The sequence below is a fragment of the Dasypus novemcinctus genome, chromosome 17 (genome assembly GCF_030445035.2).
Source record: "Dasypus novemcinctus isolate mDasNov1 chromosome 17, mDasNov1.1.hap2, whole genome shotgun sequence".
Classification (NCBI taxonomy): Eukaryota; Metazoa; Chordata; class Mammalia; order Cingulata; family Dasypodidae; genus Dasypus; species Dasypus novemcinctus.
This window is the reverse complement of record NC_080689.1, coordinates 36100839-36124981: the sequence shown is the minus strand read 5'-3', so window position 1 is coordinate 36124981 and position 24143 is coordinate 36100839. Positions and strand designations below refer to the sequence as shown.

General features: G+C 40.7%; 2 protein-coding genes across 2 annotated transcripts in view; one reads left to right on the top strand and one right to left on the bottom strand.

Annotated features, from left to right (window-relative positions):
- Positions 1–1354, top strand: part of FBXO11 (F-box protein 11) — an 83659-nt gene extending 82305 nt beyond the window's left edge. Inside the window, exon 23 of the mRNA XM_004482407.5 lies at positions 33–1354. Within this exon, the coding sequence (XP_004482464.2) occupies positions 33–162 (130 nt within the window). The 3' untranslated portion in view covers positions 163–1354. The remainder of the gene's footprint in view (positions 1–32) is intronic.
- Positions 1321–24143, bottom strand: MSH6 (mutS homolog 6). The gene is given in 12 exon segments (XM_058278518.2): positions 1321–1489; positions 1602–1801; positions 1897–2051; positions 2255–2344; positions 2710–2827; positions 4777–5045; positions 5863–8407; positions 9689–9852; positions 11941–12140; positions 23764–23907; positions 23909–23985; positions 23987–24143. Coding segments are annotated over 12 exon segments (4131 nt in total). The 5' UTR covers positions 24074–24143; the 3' UTR covers positions 1321–1407.

The following is a 24143-nucleotide window of genomic DNA, read 5'->3' as shown; positions in this document are numbered from 1 at the left end:
TTCCTAATTTTTGGGTTTTCATTTTGCTCTAGGTTTTTCTGTGACTGTGGTGCTGGAACACTGTCTAATCCTTGTACATTAGCTGGTGAGCCTACACATGATACAGATACACTATATGACTCTGCTCCACCTATAGAATCTAATACATTGCAGCACAACTGAATTCCTTCCCGAAAGAAAAAAAAATCCTGCCATTCTAACATCATAACTTAAAACTTTTTTTGGAAGATTTAAAATATTTGCCCATGCTACAGGAAGAGACTGTATTAAAAATGGATACACGAGGTCAGTTGACACTATGAAGCTCAAGCTACCAAAAATAAAGTGGCAATATATTGACTCAGGATCTCAAAGCTGGGTGTTTTAGCATTACTGTGTAAAGACTTTTGAAAGGGATAGAAGTGAAGAAAATAAGCTGCAATTTTGTACAGATACCAACTTCTGAAAAGCTGGTGTTTTTACAACTAGCATTGAATGCAGTCCAATTTGCAGTAGTAATCTCAAATAGACAAGCAGCTTTGTTGCTGCCTTTATGGACATGGGTACCAATTGCTTTTGTAATATGGTAAAAATGTGACCTAGCACTTCTGCGTTTCTTTTGATTTTTTTTTAACATGTATTCAGATTGAGAAATATGATTTTAATGCTTTAATCTCATGTAGTTCGTTTTTAATTTCAAGCAAAATCTTATTGTACTTGAATGTGCCCTGTTTTGTTAGCACACCTAGACTTGCTGTAACTGTACTCATGTCCCAGTATGTACGTTCTTTCTATGAAAGAGAAAACACTAATCTTAAATTATATCCAGCAATGTTTCTGGTATCCTTTAAGAAAAGTTAAGACTATTATTTCCTTCCCTTCCCTGTGCAGCATTCAAAATCACCCCTAGAAAAAGTGAGTGTTTTAATGAGACTTCCTAGGAAGGGATGCACTGTAAAACAAAAGTATTCTTGTAACTCAGTTTTGTGAAAGGTAAAAACTACTATGTTTTAAAGTACACTTTAGAAAGTCTCTTCAAAACAGTCCTGTATTTGAAACTCTGTTCATAGTTTTTTTTTGAACAGTTTAGATAAAACTGCTGGAAATAAAACAATTTCCTGCGTTAAGCTGAGACAAGTATATATACAGCCCTATACAGTTTCATAGCTCCCCCCCCCCCATTTATGTGTATTGGTGACAGTGGGTATAAAACAGCCTGAAAGTGTATGCATGTACCATAACATCTAGACTTAATATATTGTGGAGTATTCAATAACCATTATGTAGACGGTAGGTAAGAATTAAAAGGGTTTAATTTCCTAGAAAGAAATGGAAAAATGGTCATTTTTAAAAACTAAAGTTTATTAGATCATAATGTTGTCTGAATTTCCCACCTTTGTCAAAAGTCAACTCAATTTCCAATGTAGTTTATAATTCCTTAATCAAAGTCAACAACTTCTGAAGAGCATCAGCATCTACAGTCGACTTTTCACTAACCAGGCAAACTTCCCTTAAAATTAAAAAAAAAAATTACTTTAGTTTACATTTTCACAGTACATTATCCCTCACCTTTTCCCTTAGTAAGATCAGCTGTACAGTGAAATTATATCCACTATATTTACCGAAATAATCGCAGTGACTGAGTCATCTTCTCAAATTCTCTTGCTTTTCTGTGTCCCTTTTGAATAACCTCCTCTGGAAGACTAGCAAGCCTTGCAGCATTAAAGCCATAGCTTTTGGGGCAAGCTCCCTTAATGAACTTATAGAGGAAGGTAATAGTCTCCTGGCTGGGGTCTTCACATTCATTTTCTACCATGCATGCCTAAACAAAAAGAAAAAATATTTTATTACGTTCATGTGCTAGCAATGGAAATACACAAATTGATTCCCTTAAATTGGACTTTTATTTGCACATACCATGTGTCCTAGGCGCACAGCAATATTTTGAGAATAATCTTCTACTAATGAATGGTAGTGAGTAGAAAACAATGTACGACACCTTATATTCTCAGCAAGTTCTTTAACAACTGCATTTGCTATTGCTGTCCCATCAAATGTTGCAGTACCTCTTCCTGTAAAAGTGAAATATGCAGCAAAGTTATAGTATACAACCTGCCTTTTACCAAAAAGGTTGCACCTTACCAAGGAATGCAAAAAACATAGAAGAGGTTAGTACACCCAGAAACATTCTGTAAATGGGCTGTGTTTAGCCTGCTAGCAGTCTTTGAGGAGTGGAAGTGCTTTTCTTCTTTGTAGTCATATTTCTACTCCTTACCTAATTCATCCACAAGCACCAGAGAATGTGCTGTTGCATGTGTAAGTATGCTGGCAGTTTCACTCAACTCTACAAAAAATGTACTTTCACCTAAAAAAAAAACAAAACCGGCATACGTGGATTATCAGTTTCATCTTTCAGGTTCATATCATATGAATCTATCATGAACTATCTAATGGTTCTAAAGGTTCAATTTCATTAAAAGAACAGGGCATATGCTACATAGTGGTTAACAAGCAGAGTCCTAGGGACAGTAAGGATCTGCTCATAAAGTGGTCAGGTGGTCTGATAGTAAAGGTTATGCTATGCTTTTAAATTCTAATATTTTGTATTATTTTATCTGAAAGCAGCTTTGCATAACACCAGGGGGGGAAATACAAACCACAAATTTTTCAATAGCTTAAATTTTAACAAATGGATTGCCAGAATAAAGCCTTAGGTGGAAAAGAACTCACCTGACATTATTCTATCTGAGGCACCAAGTCTAGTGAACACTCTATCAATCGGTGTGAGCCTACATACTTCAGCAGGTACATAACAACCCATTTGGGCCATTACAGCTAATAAGCCAGCCTGTGAATGAAGGAGGAAAAGGCCTTTTATGACTAGTATTAAAATAACCTACATACATATAAAATAGGAAGATGAAGAATTTAATAGCACACAGAGGCAGTAAACCAAACTAATACAACCATGTCTGTCTTAAGCAGCCCTATAAAGGAGCCAGGCAAAATCCTAAGGAGTTCTTACACCCATTTACTAGAATGAAGAAGAATCAAGCTCAAGGCCTAAGTGGCCTTAAAACCTCAGAGCCTGCATACTAAAACTAGAGATTCTCGACTCTTAACTTAAAAGTTATAAACAAACACATCCATGGGAAGCAGATTTGGCTCAAGCCACATGGGAGTCTTGGGTTTGGTTCCCAGTGCATCCTAAAAACAAAACAAGCAAACAAAAACAACTCTGGCCAATGTGGCTCAGTACCTGAGCACCACCTTCCCTTATATGAGATCTCAGGTTCAAGGGTTCAATCCTTAATAACATATTGATGAACCAAAATTCCATTACGTTTTCAGGTGATTTTAATACTAAAAGGTTAAACCAGCTGGCAAATTTGGTGACGAGTATCATATCTCACATGAGAGCAGGGGAATCAGCAAAAAAAAAAAAAGGAAAACTTGCTATGAAGGACCCAAAACTTTGGACTTTGTGGGCCATATTGTTTCTGTCACTTCCCCCACCCCCAACCCTTTAAAAATGTAAAACCTGTTCTTAGCTCTGCAGTAGCCAACCCCTAGTATAGAGGAAAGACCGTCTCTTTGCTAAAAGCAATTTCCATAGTCACTGGAAGTCATGAATTTTATTTGCCATGGGTCTGGGTCTGCCTGCATCTTTTTAAAAGATTCCCTAATGAGTTTAAAGTAGTATTGTTTTATAAGGACAAGCCTGCCTATAATCCATTATATGCGAGTTCTGAAGATCCTTTTTTCCAATTCCTGATACACCAAAGGCACACCAAATTTTCATAGAAAAGAAACTATATGCTAGGTTTCTAGCCCATATCTAATACGTTTTATTTTTAATAAAGATTTATTTATTTATTTATCTCCCCTTTCCCCCCACCCCGGTTGTCTGTTCTGTCTATCTGCTGCAGTCTTCTTTGTTTGCTTGTTGTTGTCAGCAGCTCGGGAATCTGTGTTTCTTTTTGTTGCATCACCTTGTTGTGTCATTTCTCCGTGTGGGTGGCGCCATTCTTGGGCAGGCTGAACTTTCTTTCGCGCTGGGCGGCTCTCCTTATGGGGCTCCCCTATGCGGGGGACACCCCTGCGTGGCAGGGCACTCCTTGCGCGCATCAGCACTGCGCATGGGCCAGCTCCACATGGGTCAAGGACGCCCAGGATTTGAACCACAGACCTCCCATGTGGTAGACGGACACCCTAACCACTGGGCCAAGTCCGCTTCCCCATATCTAGTACTTTTTAAATCTGATTTTTCCTTTTCAGTGAGAAAATTACGGTAAGTATAACAAAGCTTATGAAGATGTGTGCCTTTTCATATGGCACCTTTTTTTTTTTTGGTTTATAACGAGAAATTTATTGTATCATAGTTTGGGACTCTAGATGTCTGAAATCAAGATGTCAGCAGGGCCATACTCCCTAGAAATCTGTAGGGGAGAAATTTTTCTTGCCTTTGCTAGTGTCTGGTATTTGCAGGCAAATATTTTTAATATAAAAAGATACTTAAGATCATTACATAAATCATATGGTCTTTGTATTTTTGTTCAAATTAAATCACGTCAGAGCTTGATAAATAATGATGATCTGAAATGACCTCCCTTTAATATCTTTCCTAACAGTAAGTGTATTTGACTGGATAAGGTAAATTCAATTTTAAAACACACAAGGAGTTTCCTAGGGAGTCAATAACTCAATTTTACGTAACTCGTGTACTTTCTGGGAAAGTAGGAAAAGGATGGCCTAAGCATGAAATAAATCCTATAAGGACATTAAGGATCAGTTTACCTGTCGCATGAGTGTAGATTTGCCCCCCATATTTGGTCCAGTAACAAGTACACAATAGGCTTTGCCATTTTCCTCCTCTTCTTCCTCACAGCCTATTAGAATGTCATTGGGAATAAAGTCATCTCCAAAAAACGTCTTTGTAATGCAGGGATGGCGAGATCCTTTAAGCTCTAAGAAGGGGGAAGTATCTTCTCCTGGCAACAGTATTACTGGACGGCACATAGGACCATCACCCCCTTTGCTATAGTTAGCCAGGCACAACAAGACATCTGTTAAAAAAGAAGGTAAATGGATTTTGAGGACTGATAAGTAAATATATACACTACAGTAATAAAAAGACCCAACTTCTATAAAAAGTCCTCCAAAATTAATTTCAGTGAATGTGGCGTATTCCACTTGATTTTCTTACACTTGACACTCTAGTTAGTAATATCTTTATCACTGCCTGCACACAAGTATAAAATGCTTTGTTACTGATTTGGGTAGACTGGACTATTGTTGCTATATTTCAAAAAAAAAAAACAATACAGCAAAGATATATTTAAGGGAAATTATTTCTAAAACAAAGGTTACCAAATTACAAATACATAAACCAGCTTTTAAACATCCATTAAAGAAGGCATGACAATTTAGGCTGCAGAGGAAAAGGGAAAATTAAAATCTTTTAAAATGTGCATGCATATAGATTCACTGAAAATACAAAAATGAAAAGATGCAAAGGCTATAAAACTAAAGTACAATCAAAAGCAATGGGTCAATAAATAGCCTTAAATTAATAGAACAAGAAATGGAAGCTTTAATAATACTAAAAAATTCAATGAAAATCTTAATTTTTCAAGATGGAAGAAAGGCTAGAGGACTACTAATAATTAAAAGTTTCAAGTGAACAACTTAAATTGCTGTGGGCAACCTTGTCGTTTTATCTGACAAGGTGTCAAGTATATATCCTTCCCAGAACGTAGGCTGTGTTACTTGATTAGAAATATGGGCCAGTGGGGACTGTCTAGTGGATTTGAATCTTATGGGTTTAACAATGACAATGGCATTACTAACCCAAGCCTGAGGAACAAGCTTGCCCAGTCTTACCAAATACTGCGATACACTCCACAGCAGACTGCCAATCCCTGTAATTTTTATCAAAGTTATAGAACAATCGCCGCATGCAGCCCTTCAGTGACACATCTCTCCTTTCTTCAGCATTTATCAGATTAGCCAACTTCTTCTCAATAGTTTTGGTCCAGTATCGTTTACAGCCTTTCTTGGTAGATTTCAACTCATATTCTTCTGGCAAATTATGGGTGGTGAAACTCTCTGGAATTTCCAGCTGGTATCGGTTCCGACCAATCCCCCAGTAGACTATGGTCCTGCATCCAATTCGATTGCGCTGCTTCTCTAAATACTCTAGGAGGCTCTGTTCATTTTCTCTTATGTCAGCAAGAGCTTGGTCATAATCAGAGTCAAATCCTGCTTTGGGAGTAATGAGTCCAGTTTTTCGAGCCTTTTCGTGGTCAAAGGCTGTATCCCATCGGTTCAATTCAATACTCAAATCAGGAAAACGGCCTTCAGGATTTTTTGTCTGCAGAGTAATGACCTGCTTAAGAATTTTAGACTTAAAGTCATCAACTACTTCTTCCATAATCCCTATAATTTTACACATTACTTTGAAGCCCTCCAGAGCAGAAAGAAAATCAATAATCTTTTTTTTGCTGTATGTAGTTTCTTCATACATTATAGCCCTGCTATCTGGATGGTTCTGGCTCTTCAAGGGAGACCCCACATTATGAATTTTGCTCAGCAGCCTCTCAAGATCTGGAAGTTTCTTTAGAAGGTCAACAACCTCAGAGATTTTGTCAGGAACAACCATGAGGTCCTCTATGGCATCTAGGCGATCATTGATAGGGTAAGGGCTACAGAGTGGGGCACAAAGCCATTGCTTTAGAAGCCGCTTACCAAAGGGAGTATGGCAAGTGTCAATCCTCTCCAGAAGGGTCCCTTCAGTTGAACCATTTGTCCCATTCAGAAAAATCTCCAAGTTGTTCAATGTCACTGCATCTAGCACCATTCGTTGATTGGCTTTAGCAAAGATAGCACCAGGTCTTATAGTACCGACCATGTCAGAATCCAAGGGAATATATTCTTCAAAATTCGCCATTGATAAAAGCTCCTGATCAACAAGGCATTTTTTGAGGTAGAAGACACAACCACCTAAAGCAGAGAGAGCCAATTCACTGTTCTCTCCTGGTGTCAACCCAATGGAATCAGACTCTGAGGTCATACCTTTAAGCACCTGGGGTAACATCATCCCATTGTCCTCATTTAACTCTTCTGTAAAATATTTTTCTTCAAGAAGAGTTCTCAAAGTTTTGGCTGCATCCCAAAACTGGGAGCCTGGTATCAGACCTTCCTGAAGGGAAGAGGACAATGAACCCTTCAGGATTATCTTGGTTTCTGTTGAGAGATTTCCTTTCTCAAACAAGACTTGTACTGGAGGATAGTGTGCCACCAGAGTCCTAAACCTGGAGCAGTGGCGATCATCTGAAAACTGACCTATGTAAAACTTTCCCAGTGAGGCATCAACAAAGCATACACCATACACACGAGTGTGTCCAGAAGAATCTTCTTCTTTTTCTTTGAGGCTAAGAAGAAACTTACTGTAATTCTCAGAGGGGTCACCTTCTAGCACACTGTAGGTTTGTGTACCCTTGGTAATGACCCTACAGATCTCCCTCCTCACCACTCTATCATGCTTAGATACATGTGCCATCCTTCGACATCGTGCCTCCATCATTTCTGGGGTTTCAGTCTGTTCCACTCGTGCTACTTTATAGCCCTTCTGCACTAGGGAATCTGAGTATCGGCCAAATGCAATTTCAGGGAAACCAGAATGGGCCCAGTTGCCTTTCATGAATACCAGCCCTAGTTCATTGACTCCAATGAGAGCATCCATGTGATATAGCTCATAAAACTTTCCTACTTTATAAAAGATGACAAGATCAAAGTTCTGAGACTTAATCTGCCACCACTTTCTCATGCCAGGTGTACAGGAATTAAGGAAATCTTCAGGCACATAGAGAGTAGATGCATCAAAATCAGGGTGATCAGGCCGCCTCCTACGCTCATCTCTTCTCTTTTCCTCCTTAAGCCATTCTAAAGTTTCATGATACCAGATGGTGGGACGACTGCTGTCATCACCTCCTCCACTATTGTGGGCTTGGGATTCAGAATTTTGAGGGGCAGAGAAAGCACTCAAAGTAGTCTTGGTTTCAGATGAAATGCCAGTTGCTCGTTTTGAGGCTAAGGGCATTTCCTTCCTTGAACTTTTCCTTTTAAGGGAGTCATTTCCAGTCACCATTCTCTTCCGCTTTGGAGCAACTTTGACAGGGGTCTCCAGGCCTTCGCTCTCACTATCCCCCACTCCACTACTTATTTCATCGCTGCTTCCTTCCTCCTTAGCATCTGGCTTGAATTCCACATCAGAGCCACCAATGTCACTCTCAGAGTCTGATATGACCCTTCGTTTTTTTATTTGGCGGCTACTACGCCTAGATCCTTGCATCTTTGGCAGTACTTCCTCTTCACTCTCAATTTCATTATCTTCTTCACTCTTATCTGATGCATAGGTTGCACCTACCTGCCAGGCAAGGAAAAAGTATTAAAAAAGAATCAAAATGTGGTACATTACAGTATTGCTGTGGTTTATCTCAATATGCTGCAACTTCATATACCAAGAAAAGAACCCACCTCCAGAAATAAGAAACTCTCTTTCTTTCTCAAGGAGTATCTATACTAGGTAATTTCAGTTCTACCCAACATTAAAACAGATGTCATCACTGTTTACGTTGATGAAACCAAGTGTGCCCCACATCATAAAGTACCAGCACAATTAGGTGATGTCCTCATTAATAGAGCTATGGAAATACTTTTAAATCTCCCTGTTATCTTTCTTCCAAGGTCACCTCTTCTACAAATGGGTATGTTATGAAATAAAGTTTACTATTTTATCATTTCTTTTAGTGTAGAAAAGCAGTAAGCAATCAACACTGATTCTGGTCCTTGCTTTTCCACAAACCAGCTGTATCATTCTAGGCAAGTCATTCAGCATTCATGGATCTACTCATATGTAAAGTGTTATTTAGTATTAGGCTAAATGATCTCTGTAATTACCATTCTGTTCTAAACCAGTGATTAATGTTACAATCCCTGGTCTCAACCTTAGAAACTTTTTTTTTCCATTTTCTTAATAGTCCGCTATATTAACTTGTGTACTTCCCATCTCATCTATAAGGCAATAAAGTAAAACATATCAATTTGAACTTAAAGATGGATACTTTCTGGGACATAGCTCCTTAATTTACTAAATTAGAGAAAAATGATCGTGTTTGTTTTAAGCTAACCAACTAAATGTTCATTTTGCTAACAGGTTTTAATGCACTCAATTAGTGACCATTAACATCTGAAACCTAGGTTATATTTCAAGGTAACTTAACACCTGTTTTTATCAGTGCAAAATACAACAAAAAAAAAATGAGAGTTAAAAGCATAAACATGGATAATTAAATTTCAGAACCCGACTACATCCTAAAAAAGAAGGCTCCATCAGACCATCTGACCAATATATGCCCAGGTCTTTACAGTCCCTAATGTCCTGCTTCTTTCCAAACTGTGTACAAGTTTATGGTTACCTCTTGCAGCATGTGCCTTACTTGCCACCAGGCCTGAGAACCTAAGGAAAATGAGATGCTAACTGTTGAGATTCTAATTAATCTAACTCAATTAAAATCTAGGAAGTACAGAAGCGCGTGTGTGTGTACTAAAATATATATATGTATTACAAGAAAATATTTTAACATGTATGCCCTTTTCCCCCATCTCCCTCCCAAACAAAAATAACCGTATGTTTTCAGTGTCCCACCTCCATCTCCTCCTCTGGTTCTGAGGGTTCATCACACACTGCTAATTCAAGCCTCTTAATCTTGTCTTTATTCAAGGCTTCATCTGCACGTTGCATTGCCCTGAGTATTTCAGGCTTTGCGCTATAAAAATGACCTCCCTTCTGAGCTTCCTTCGATTTGGAACCTAGAAAAAAGTATATTTATTTATAAATAAGAACTATTGGCTGGATAGTTTCTCAATCTACAACACTTGCCCTAATGAACAAGAAGACTGAAGGCAACACACTTTTTAATATCTCATTATTTTTTACTGATAGGAATAGTTCAGTAAAACCCAGAAGGCAGGAACTTTCAAGGAAAAACTACCAGTGAAATTGAATTACCTACTTTACCTCCTTGAAGTTGCCTCTCTTCTAACTACCACGGTCCTAAACAGATAAGGCATACCTCTTCAAACCAGGCAGTTGAGATGTGAAAGAGGTTGAGAGCCTTTTTTAAGTTACTTCAAGAAGGCAAAGACAACACTGTTAGCCAGATGAATATATATTTTAAATGAGTTTGTCCCAAAGGCAGTTAGATAGGTTGGGGGGGGGGGGGAGGGCCATAAACACTAAGGGGCCCTAGACTAACTTTTGTGTGGATAATCCAATTCAAACTTTGATGTGCTACTTTTTTTCCCAAAGCAGCTACATCAAAATGTCCTGTTCTGCTTTCAAGTAAAGGTCGGTCTTCATAAATATTCATTAAGAGTTCTATCCACCAGGCAAAAATGTTAGATCACAAATCTAACATGGTATACAAATATTTAGTTCTTTCCCAGCAAGAGGGAAAACAAAATGTTCTGTTCTTCTGCCAAAATATAACCATAATTGTAAAAGAAACCTAATTTGTCTGAATTTAACAGACCCAAAACATTGACATTGTTTTCTACTTCCTTTACACTAAAACTAACAGGACAACCATAAACTTTCATGGAATTAGCAATGTTCATGGGCTGCCTTACATAAATTAAAGCTAGAATTTCCCATCTCCCTACAAACTTCAACAAGCAAAATCAGTTAGAAGGAGTCACTGAACTTTTACCCAAGTGCCTGTTGCAGCAGCACTCCCCAGTGTACATAGTTCCATCATGGTCCCCAAGAACGCTAAATGTAAGCTCTACTCTACAAATCTAAAAAAAAAAAAAAAAAACCTGCTTTTTTGTTAATAAGCACGTATTACAACAATTTAAAATTATTAAGGACAAAGAACAGTAGGTACAGGGGAGGTGTTATGATGACAACATAAATGTAAATATTTTCTGGATCTCTTTTCTTAATTATTTACCAAAACTTTGTATAGAATCTCAAAATTAGTCCTAGAAAGGATATCATTTATTATCCAGTCCAACTCTCTCATTTTATATATTAACAGTCTTAGAAAACAAGTACTGTGGTCGGCCAAGATTATACCATAGTTAGTGGGGAAGCCAGAATCAGATTTCCTGATTCTTTCTCCATCTTGCATGTCAGATTTCTATTTACACTTAACTTCCTGCAGTTTTTCCCCGCTGCAGGATTAGCCCTATGGCAAAAAGGCATGCTTCACAGAGATTTCTGGGAAACTGACCTGTGTCCTGATTCCACAACACTGAGTTCAGCAACATACTAACCTGAAGAATCTATGGATAATGAATGAGTTCATGCTCAAGTGTACAGTGTACTGTATCCTGCAGTCATACTGTGCATTTCTGTGTAATTAAAGAGACTGATAAGGTCTACCTATCCCAAGTAAGGCTACATATACCGGCCTTACTGATGTCTGTGATAAGACAGAGTCTGGGAGGAAAAAGTTAGGGAAGTCTTGATGTAAAACTCCTCAATTCACATATGCTCACAGGTGAAAATGCTGGAGGCCAGGTAGGGTGTATTTTCATCTAGCCTAAAGAATGTTGTTGATCTATATGCTATGTATTCTGACCACATTGTCTTTCTTCGAGATTAAGAGGTAGACATTGTTTAATTTACCTTACTCATGCCTAAAGCTGGTATTTTGGTTACTACCTCCAATGAGATCACTTTCATTTAAGAACATATTGCTGTTAAGTCACTGGACAGACAAGTTAAAATTCCATTCCACACAACAAACTAGCTGACAACCAGCTGGATCTTATTCTTCTCCATGCCAGAAGGCTTTCATAACTGCCACTGCTGCAATTTATTCAAGTAAAATACACTTATTTTTACTGTAATTAAGCTAGACTCATACACTCAGAGCAGAGTGAGTCTCTTACCTGTATATGGTTTTAATAGCCTTTTGCTAACCCAGCCCCTTGTTGGGCTGTCATCGAAAAACTGTACATGAACACGGACTGATTTCCCTTTTTCACGAATGTATGTTCCATCAAAGGGATGATTATAAACCAGGCAAGGCCACCAAGGGTAACCCTCCATCTTGGCCCAAACCAAATCACCTGGTGAGAAGTCACAGAAACTGTTGCCAAAAGAAAATACATAATTTGGTTAATATTTGGTCAAGTTGCCTTAAAGACAATCATATAAACAAGCCAATTCCAAGGAAGGTATCGTTTAGGACTCCTCTCATTTTTAAAACATGTCATTTTTTAAAGTCAAGTCATTTCTAAAAACATAGCAAGCACACATCACATGCACATTTAAGTATTAAACAATACTGCAATCATAACACAAATACAATAAATTATAGTATGGTAAAAAATTATTTCTCAAAATCGTTCAAAGTTTAAAAACTTTGCCAGAATTCTAGTAGACTGTTGATGGCAGGAAAAAGGCATGCTCTCCAATTTATAGTGAGTTGCACCTATATTACAATAGGGTATATATATATCAGGAACAGGAACTGACCAATCATATTAATAAAATACAAAACATAATGATTATATTTTTTATTTACATTAAAATATATCCCATTAGACTTTTCTTGGAAGTAGTTTCCAGTTAAGATCCTATGCATTCTAAACAGTCATAAGCTACCTAGTACTCTTCTACTTCCCCAAAATAAACCTAGTTTTATGAAAAAAAAAGTTAATAGGTAAGTGCCTAATATGCCAAAACATAGCAAGCATACATGCCTATAGAATTGAAAGCAGAGGTATCTTCACAAAAAACTGATTTAATCCTGCTGCTTTTCTAAGAGGAGAAAAAAATAAAGGAGAAAAAGAGCTAATGATGAAGAGAATGGGGGAGGGAGGAAAGGGAAAAAGAGGGAGAGAGAAGAATCTTGCTAACAGACTAAGTGCACATCTCTGTTGAAAGATAACACACAGCTGACAATCCCTGTCCAAGCACTATATACCAAAATTTTCTAAGCTGCCTTACAGGATTTTTTCACTTAGGAGCCATAAGAGTAAAATACTTTTCAGTATATTATAAAAAATATTTTTTACATTTTAGAAGTTATCATTATCACCTGAAGCCACCTGATTCAGACCCAATCATGAAAGTCTTTCAAAAAATGTGAATATGGAAACCACTTGGCTAGACAAAAGAGAAACAAGAACAGGACATGATTTCAGGGTGTACTTGCTTCAAGGGCCTTTATAAATACATTCAGCTTAAAATAATCCATAATGACCTGCACACCTTTATTAATATTGCCTCAGGCTCACACCACATAGGTCATCTTTAAACAGGAAGCTGTACCTGAGAATTCAAAACTTCCACCGTAGCTGTGATTCCTCCTTGCTAACATATCCATAAATTAATGGGGGAAGGGGGGATCGTTATAACTGTGTAAAATAGTGTCTACAAGCCTCACTTTTGTAAAGCGGGCTTTCCTTCCTTAACTGGGGTCAGGTAGCCACTTAACCACAAATTCTAGCACACTCATGTCTGAAAACCACAAGCATCCCCCCCCCCCAACCAGTATTCAGCAGTTAAAGGAGGGTACTAACCTTTGTTATATAAAGGAATTTCAGTTCTGAGTTTGAATTCTTTTTTTTTCAAAGATTTATTTTTTATCCCCCCCCCCACCGTTGTCTGGTCTCTCTGTTCATTCACTGTGTGTTCTTCTGTGTCTGCTTGCACTCTTGTCAGTGGCACCAGTAATCTCTGTCTTTTTGTTGCGTCATCTTGCTGCGTCAGCTCTCCATGTGCGCGGCGCCACTCCTGAGCAGGCTGTGCTTTTCTCATGGGGCGGCTCTCCTTACGGGGCACACCTCTTGCGGTTGGGGCTCCCCTATATGGAGGACACTCCTGCGTGGCACAGCATTCCTTAGGTGCATCAGCACTGCACATGAGCCAGTTCACCACATGGGTCAGGAGGCCCTGGGTTTAAATCCTGGACCTTCCATGTGGTAGGCAGATGCTTTCTCAGTTGAGTCAAATCTGCTTGCCTGAGTAAATTCTAACAATAACTTTTGGAAGATTGGCCAAACAGCAAAAACATGTTATGTCAATGAACATGTTTCTCCATATAAAATGTTATTTCTGGCTGTATAATCTTGGGACATCATGATTCAAACTGCATATTGGCCAAGGCGAATTGTACAGAAGCAAAGAAGGGTAGGGATACTCACCAGTCAAGCTTGGCTACCCTTCTTTAAAGGCAAGTCAATCTCTTGAGATGGAGAACTCAGGTGAAGTTTTGGTCTGTACCTAGCAAAGCCTTAACCTAAAGGGCTGGCTAGTTTCTGGCTGTTCTCTCCTGTGTATTGAAATTATTAAATATCTCCAGATGAGTCCTGAGTCTGACTGGAGTGGACTGGGGTTTAAAAAGTGACTGTGGTTTGTTACACAGAAGTGGTCTAGGGCTTGCTTGTGTGAACTGAGTTATGAAGGGTAAGAACTAAAGAAGTGTTTGACCTAATAGCAGTCATTTAATTACATACATGTCTATAAAAGGTATAAATTCTCAAGAATACACATCTTTAAAAAAAAAAGAAACACATCTTAAAGGGACATTTGTTCAATGAAGCAGGATGCCCCAAACCCAGTAAAATTCTATTTTGCCTGGTATGAGGCAACAAAGCACTGGCAGGAACCTTAAGAATTGACTTAGGAAGAACAACATGATTAGCGGGTTCACACTTCCTGACATTAAGACATATTACAAAGCTACAGCAGTCAAAGCAGCATAATACCAGCATAAAGATATATCAATCAATAGAACTGAACTGAGCTCAGAAATAGACCCTCATATCTATGGTCAATTTATTTTTTTAAAGATTTATTTATCCCCCCTCCCCACTTGTCTGCTTTCTGTGTCCATTCCCTGCATGTTCTTATGTGTCTGCTTGTCTTTTTTTTTTTCTCAAGATTTATTTCTTTATCCCCTCACCTGTTGTCTGCTCTCTGTGTTCATTCACTGTGTGTTCTTCTGTGTCTGCTTGTATTCTCCTTAGGCGGCTCTGGGAACCAATCCTGGGAACTTCTGGAGTGGGGGAGAGGCAATCATTCTCTTGTGCCACCTCAGCTCCCTGATCTGTTGTGTCTCTTACTGTCTCTCTACTGTATCTCTTTTTGTTACATCATCTTGCTGCACCAGCTCTCTGCATGGGGAAGCACTCCTGTGCAGGGCAGCACTCCTGCGTAGGGGCACTACTCTGCGCAGGCCAGCACTCCACGTGGGCCAGCTTGCCTTCACCAGGAGGCCCTGGGCATTGAACCTGGACCTCCTATAAGGTAGACAGGAGCCCAATTGCTTGAGTCACATCGGCTTCCCCTTGTCTTCTCTTTAGGCGGCACCAGGAACCAATCCTGGGACCCTCCAGGTGGGAGAGAGGTACTCAATCTTGCGCCACCTAAGCTCCCTGGTTTGTTGTAGCTCCCATTGTCTTTCCTGTGTCTCTTTTTTGTTGCATCATCATCTTGTGTCAGCTTTCTGTGCAGGCCAGCTATCCATGTGGGCCAGCTCGCCTTTACCAGGAGCCTCAAGAACCAAACTGGGGGCCTCCCATATGGTAGATGGGAGCCCTATCACTTGAGCCACATCTGCTTCCCTGGTCAATTGACTTTTTTTTTTTTTTTTAAGATTTTATTTATTTCTCCCCACCCTCTTGTTGTTTTTCACTTGCTCTGTCTGTTCTCCTTTCCTTCTTTAGGAGGCACGAGGAGCCAAACCCAGGACCTTTGATGTGGGAAGAGGGTACCTAATCCCTTAAGCAACCTCCACTCCCTACTTTCTTGTGTCTCTCATTATGTTCCCCGCCCCATCTCTTGTGACACCTTGTTGTGTCAGCTCACTGTCTTCTTTAGGAGGCACCAAGAGAAGCTCTGTTCCCAGCTTTGTCTCTCACTATGTTTTTTCTTCTTGTGTCTCTTGTTTTGTCAGCTTGCCATGCCTGTCCATCAGGCCAGCTAGCTGTCTTCTTTAGGAAGCAATGAGATCCAAACCAGCGACCTCCCATGTCATAGGCAGGAACCCAGTTAACTGCACCACATTTGCTTCCCTGGTCAATTGATTTCTGACAAGGCTACCAAATTCATAAATGAGATAGAACAGTCTCAACAAATGGTGCTGAGAAAACAGGATATCCATATCCAAAAGGATGAAAGAGGACCCCCATCTCACACCAAATACAAAAATTAATTCAAAATGGATCAAATTCCTAAATATAAGAGTACCATATAACTCCTAGAAGAAAATAGGGGAGTACGTTCAAGATCTCGCGGCAGGCAGCGGTTTCTTAGACTTTACACCCAAACGTAAACAACAAAAGAAAAGACTAGATTGAGACCTACCCAAAATTAAATACTTCTGTGCTTCAAAGGACTTTGCCAAGAAAGTGAAAAGGCAGCCCACTCAATGGGAGAAAATATTTGTCAACCACATATCCAGTAAGGTTTAATACTAAGAATATATAGGGAAACGGACTTTGGCCCAGTGGTTAGGGCATCCGTCTACCACATGGGAGGTCCGCGGTTCAAACCCTGGGCCTCCTTGACCCGTGTGGAGCTGGCCATGCGCAGTGCTGATGCGCGCAAGGAGTGCCGTGCCATGCAGGGTGTCCCCCGCGTGGGGGAGCCCCACGCGCAAGGAGTGCGCCCGTGAGGAGAGCCGCCCAGCGTGAAAGGAAGTGCAGCCTGCCGAGGAATGGCGCCGCCCACACTTCCCGTGCCGCTGATGACAACAGAAGCGGACAAAGAAACAAGACGCAGCAAATAGACACCAAGAACAGACAACCAGGGGAGGGGGGGAAATAAAATAAATAAATAAATCTTTTAAAAAAAAAAAAAAAGAATATATAAGGAAATCCTACAACTCAACAATAAAAAGACAACCCAATTAAGAAATGGGCAGGGAAACAGATGTGGCTCAAGCAACTGGGCTCCTGTCTACCATATGGGAGGTCCAGGGTTCAATTCCCAGGGCCTCCTGATGAAGGCAAGCTGGCTCATGCAGGAAGCTGGGCCAAGCAGAAAGCTGGTCCACAGCGAGCTGGCCTGAGTGAAACATTGGCCCGCGCAGCAAACTAGCCCAAGCGGATAGCTGGTGCAGCAAGATGTCACAACAAAAGACACAGAAGAGAGACAATAAGAGATACAGCAGGCCAGGGAGCTGAGGTGGCGCAAGAGATTGAGCACCTCTCTCCCACTCGAGAAGGTCCCAGAATCGGTTCCCAGTGCCTCCTAAAGAAAAGATAAACAGACACAGAAGAACACACAGCAAATGGACACAGAGAGCAGACAATAGGGCAGAGCGGTGAGGGGAAAGGAGATATATCTTTAAAAAAAGAAAAAGAAAAAGAAATGAGCAAAAGACTTGAATAGACACTTTTTCAAAGAGGAAATTGAAATGACTAAAAAGCACACAGGGCAGCTTTTTAGTTAGGGCATCCGTCTACCACATGGGAGGTCCGCGGTTCAAACCCCGGGCCTCCTTGACCCGTGTGGAGCTGGCCCATGAGCAGTGCTGATGCGCGCAAGGAGTGCCATGCCACGCAGGGGTGTCCCCCACATAGGGGAGCCCACACGCAAGGAGTGCGCCCTTTAAGGAGAGCCGCCCAGCCCAAAAGGAAGTGCAGCCTGCCCAGGAATGGCACCGCACACACGGAGCTGACACAAGATGACGCAGCAAATAGAAACACAGATTCCCGTGCCACTGAAGCAACATACGTGGACAAAGAAAACGCAGCAAATAGACACAGAGAACAGACAACCAGGGTGGGGGGGAAGGGGAGAGAAATAAATAAATCTTTAAAAAAAAAAAGGCACACAATGGGGAGTGAGTGTAGCTCGGTGGTTGAGCGGCCACTCCACATGTACGAGGTCCCAGGTTCAATCCCCAGTACCTCCTTAAAAAGAAAAAAAAAGCACATGAAAAGATTCTCAATATCAGTAACTACTATGGAAATACAAATCAAAACCACGAGATAGGGAAGCAGATGTGGCTCAAACTGAACTGATAGAGCATCCGCCTACCATATAGGCGGTCCAGGTAGCACCCAGGGACTCCTGGCCCATGTGGTGAGCTGGCCCACGCAGTGCTGCACATGCAGGGAGTACCATGCCGTGCAGAGGGACCCCCACGTAGGGGTGCCCCATGCACAAGGAGTGCACCCTGCAAGGAGAGCTGCTCCATGCAAAAAAAGCGTAGTCTGCCCAGGAGCGGCGCCGCACATGGAAAGCTGACGCAGCAAGATGACACAACAAAAAGAGACAGAATCCCAGTGCCACCTGACAAGAATACAAGTGGACACAGAAGAGCACACAGCAAATGGACACAGAGGGCAGACAAATGGGGGGGAGGGGAGGGAAGGGGAGGGAAGGGGAGAGAAATAAAAAAAAAATAAACATCTACAACAACAGCCATTATTTTTAAAAAAGAAATCTCCAAGTGTTAGAGAGGATGTGGAGAAAAAAGATCACTTATTCACTGCTGGTAGGAATGTAGGGAATGTAATATGGTGCAGCTGCTGAAGACGACACTGGAAGTTCCTCTTGAAGCTAAGTATAGAAATGCCATATGATCCAACAATCCTGCTACTAGGTATATACTCAGAAGAAGCAAAAGCAGGGATGAGAACAGACATTTGTACACCAATATTCATAGTGGTATAATTCACAATTGCCAAAAGATGGTAACAACCCAAGTGTCCATCAACCAATGAATAGATAAGCAAAATGTGCTATATACATACAATGTAATGTTATTCAGCTATAAGAAGAAATGAAGTCCTCAACACGGAGAATCTTGAGGCAATTACGTTAAGTAAAAAGTCAGACACTAAAGGACAAATATTGTATGGTCTCACTAACATGAACTAATTATAATGAGTTAAACTCAGAGTTAAAATCCAGAGTATAGGTTAGCAGGAGATAGAATGAGGGTAGAAAACAGGAAGCTGACACTTAAATGTGCACAGAATCTTTAATAATATTGATTGTAAATGTTTGAAAATGGACAGAGGTGATGTTAGCACATTACTGTGTGTATAATTTGCAGCACTGATTTATGGGTGTGTTTGTAGACACTGAAAGGGGAAGTTCAGGGTTGTATTTGTCAAAGAAGGAAAGCTAGAGGATAAACTTGGGACTGTGTAACAGTGAACTCTGGATATGGATGATGACTGGTTGATAATACAAATACAGGAATGTTCTAGAACAAGTGTGTCACTCTTGCAGGGTGCTGATGATAGGATTTTATACAGGAAAAAAATACATCTAAAGCAAATTTTTAAAAAAATATAGTTGTCTTAGGGTCTCCCAAAGAAACTAATGATTAGTTCAAAATTCTTAAGCAAAAAAGATGGCCAAATTTGCCACTTAAAAGTTCTCTCATCTATTCTCAGGGTAACTCAGTTTTCTCACTGAGACCTAATACACATGTGGGAAAACTTTCAGGTTTTATACCTACAACTAATACATAATAAGTTTAAATATACATATTTAACTATATATAAAAATACGTTAATATATGTTTAAAATATGTTAATCATTCTAGTCTTATCCCAAAGAACTTGTGATCTCTAAGCTGTTAACTTAGAACTTTGTCATTCATTTGTACAAATGTAGAACATAGTTTAAAATAGTGTTCAAAGATCTCAAAGTCTCAAAAATTTTAGAAAAGATTCCTTTCCAAGCAACTAAAAGTTATCATAAAATGCCTTTAAATTTATTTGAAAACCTTACAACCATTATCAGTTTATAAATAAGTTCCACATCTATAAAGCTAAAATGATTTCAAAATGACCTGTTTAAATAATCATTTTGTTTTTGCCCTAAATATAACCTTACTTAAGAGAATCTTACACATAACCTAACTTCCCTGCTCTTAAGAACTGGCAGTACACTACAAAATGCTAAGATTAAAAAAATTCAGTGATGTGCAATTTCTCCAGGGCAAGCTTCAAAAACAATGACACTTTAAAAATCCTGGCCCAGGAAACAGTGGTTCTCAAGCCAAAAAGAAGCGAATTAAGCACCTGATAAAACATGTAATAAACTAAAAATGTTAAACATTTCTCAATTTAAAATTATTTCCTGAGTGCTAATTAAAGTTTTTAAAATATATTGATTTTGTATGTAAACTTTAACTCTTTAAAGATAATTCTTAAATTTTTTCTCTAGTTGGTGTAGTTTCCAAAGAATGTCAAAATAAAAGAAACATTTTAATCTGTGCAAATACTTGGATTTTTTTTTTACCAATGCTAAATACTGTATTAAATCTTATATTTAAACTGGCCCTACTTAAAACTTTCTCCTAACCGTCTTTAAACTAATTTAATTGCATTTTAACATTTATTTGGCTGTATTTTCTGACAATCTGATAAGTGCTTTTAAAGCTTTAAATAATGTATCTTAAATGTCTACTTTGGTATACTTAGGGATTTGCAAGACAGTGAAAAAAAACATAAGACAGAAAAACCTACCAGTTCAGAAAAATAAATATAAAGGCTTTCATGTAACTAAATAAAATATGAAATGACTTCAAAAGGATAAATTTACACTGAACAGATCTCTAAGTTTTTGCTTTACAATCACATTATCTCTACTTTCTCTATATCCATAACCTTAGTGTTGTTTACTGGTTATGCTCAACAGTTATAGTTAACATTTTTGTGTATCCGCTTTTTTTTTTTTAAAGGATAGGTAGATTCCAAAGCATTGCTATAACGTGCTTCTGTAAACAAAAAAAGATAAACTGGGTTGTATCTAACAAACGCTTTTATATAAACACTGAATTCTCAAAGATCCGTAAAACTCTCAAACCAAATTTAGAAATCAAACTACCAGTGTTTGCACCTACATTTTAAAGTGGACCATGAAAGTAGACTTTTCCTACCCTTTAAATAGCTAAAATATGGGACTGGGAAGAAAAGTTGTCAGAGCAATAATTCATTCCAAGGGCTCTCATCATACCTACCTCTGCCCACACTCCCTGCCTTCTTTCCTTCAGCTATGGGGAACTTAGCCATTAGTTGTGCACTAGTTTCTAGGGTGTTCAGAAAAAAATATCATCCCACCTAGCCTCTATTTAAAAAGACACTACAGAAAAGCTAATTCCATACCTTGGCACAAGGAGAATTAAAGATGGGACACCTTGTCATCAGAATGAATGTTTTCCAAAGTTCCGAGGTGGTACTAAAAAAACGTTAAGAGCCAGCTTACAAGAGGCTCCCTCCCTCTGGCAAAATTATGACAATTTGAACATTTTTTTTAAAATACGCTGTTTTAATTAAATTGATTAAAACAAGTTAGGTCTGTAAAACTCAGCCCGTATGATGGTTAAGTATAGCACTCAAACAAAGGCAGGCAAGCGTAGGATAATGACCAGGTTACCGATCTTCTAATCACTGAGCATGCGCAGATCAATTATATGCTTAGCTCACGAAGTTTAAGATTTAGGCTACTGCGCATGGCAGGCGAGCCAACTCTAATTAGTACTGTCTAGGTCCAGCTAAGTAGCTTAGGAATTGGGGCGGTCAGTTCTGAACTGACTCGTGTTAATCAACAAGGAGGCTGCGTGCAGGGACACCTAGCTTTAGGGGGCTGGCTATGTGCAAGGGCACCAACTTCAGGGTTGCAAAACAAGGTAAGGGATACAAGTGGGGCCAGTAATGAGTTGTCTCAGTACTGTGCAGTTACAGGGTAAACCTTTCAGTTACAAAACACAGCATCAGCACCAAAGAAATCAGGAATCTGGGTTATAGTTCAGTGATTTACAACAGATTTTTGCTTCTGGCTACTAAAAAGGCTAACATACAGTAAGGCTATATAAATCAGTGAGATCAGTTATTGGTATTTTCTTTTGGCTACATTGCAATATATCTATCAAAAGGTTAGTAACTGCCTAAACTAGAATTTAGTGGACTAAAACACAGTTGTTAATTTTTCGGTTACATAATCAGCTGAAGGTCTTAAAGGGAGAACTGATGATTTCAGCAGTCGGAAAAAATAATCTGTACCTCTACTTCAGCCAGCCAGCTTCTGGGGAGTTCACAGAAAACCTTTATTGGAGTTCCCAGTTTGTGGCCTGTCCTACAGAATTTGGATTTGTCCATACCCACGGGTGTGTGAGCCAATTTCTATAATAAAGCAGTACAGCCCTCCAATAAACACATCAGTTTAGCATGGATGCAGGAATTATCAATTCCCATTCAAGTACAAACATTAACACATCATGCATCTCTCAACATGAAAAAAAAGTCTTATCCTGATACTGACCCTGTTCCCCAAAACCAGGTTCTAGTAATCCGCTCTATTACATATTTAAGTGGCTGGAAAGGTCGCTTAAACGAGGGTAACAATAATTAGTTTAAATTTTGAAAAAACTGGGACCTCCTGTAAGCACATCTTTAAAAGTCAGGACATTTGAAATCGATTACTTAGAAGCACTAACCAACTCTCTAATTTTTAAAGCGTTCTTTGGTTTTTGTAAACCTCTTATTTCCTCATCGGTTCAAATAGCTACCATTATATTTTGTGACAAATCCAATACGGTACTCTCGCTGCTCTTATAAAAAGATCAGCCAAGAAAAAATCATAAAAGAAGAAACAAAAACAAAAGATCAGCCAAGGCCTCTGCCTTCATAAAAGACCAGAAAGCGAGAACGACTCCTCCGGGCAGGCTGGACGCAGTCGGTCCATGCATCCCTGCCCAGGGCCGGATCAAGGTTTTTAGTGGCTCACCTCTTCACTCGGAAAAATTTACGGTGCCCCACCTCCTCCCATAGAATTGTTAATAAAAACTAAAGAATTTCATAAAAACAACGTTTGAATTGAATACAAAACTTCCACGTGTGCCCAAATATAACTTTCTAAATTTTTCTTTTGTTTTGGTGCCTGTGCTACCTACGAGGTGACCCAACCCGGTCCAATCACTTCTGGCCCCTTCCCCTCACCTCTCAGGCACGCACCTTCACTAGGCCCAATAACGCCCGACGCTCCGCCCTAGGACACTCCCCCCTCAGCTCCTGGTCCATCCCCCAATGCCCCCACCACCACCCAGGCGATGAGCCCATAGTTCCTTCTTTATGGGATCAAGCAGTCTGAGGCTCAGACCCACCCATCAACTGCGTGCTTTAAGCGTCATCTGGACCCCCAATTCACCACCCCAGCTCGGAACAAGGAGTCTCCTCGCGCACCCCCACACGCTGCAAGCCGCGCCCCCATAGCCTCCAGCGAGCTGGCATTCCAGCTTCCGCCATCCCTCCCCCGCCCCAGGCACAAACCCTCCTCCGCCCCAGGCAAGCACCAACACCTCCCCGCACTTCCCGCACTAGGTAGGCATAGCTCCTTTCCTCCCTTCCCATCCTATGGGACTCCCATCCCCCCATCTTCTCCCCAACCCAAACTGCAGGCCTCTCCCCCTTCTGCACCCACGCCCGCCCCCTCCCCCCACCTGGAGGAACACGTCTCCTCCTCTTCCTCCAAAACGCCTTAACCCTGTGCATCTCCTCTCCCCTCCAACCTCTCTTCCTGCACAGCCTTATTTCCTCCTCCAACCCTGTTTGCAGTCTACACCCCCGCCCCAATGTCCCAACTCAGCCTGCACACTTCCGAGACATCTCTGCAGCCCCACCTCCTAGCCCAGGGGCTGCCGGGGGCCTCCCGCCCCCCACGGCGAGCCTCCCCTCCCCCGGGCTCCCAGCGCCTTGCCGCCATCACCCCTCGCCTTCGACCCCGCACCCAGCTACCTGGAGGAGACCGCAGGCGCCGCCGACCTCCGAAGCCCTCCGTTGAGGTTCTTGGCTTCAGGCGGCGACGCGGAGCCCGCCAAGGGCCCAGGCCCGGCGTCACTCCAGGCCGCATCGCCGCTGGGGGAAGGAGAGGCCCCCGGTGATGGCGGCGGCGCTGCCTTTGCTCGAGGCCCTTGCGGGGGCCTTGTTGGCATTATTCAGCGCAGGAGACTTGGGGAAAGAAGCTGTAGAGGGTGCTCTGTCGCGACATAGCGACGGTCGGCGAAGCGCAGCCACTCTGTCGGATCGAGCGACTAAAGAGCCGCATCGAACGCGAGGCTCCTGCTGGCGGGGAAACCCAGAGGGGAGGTGCGCTCCGCGGGAGCAACACAGGCCGG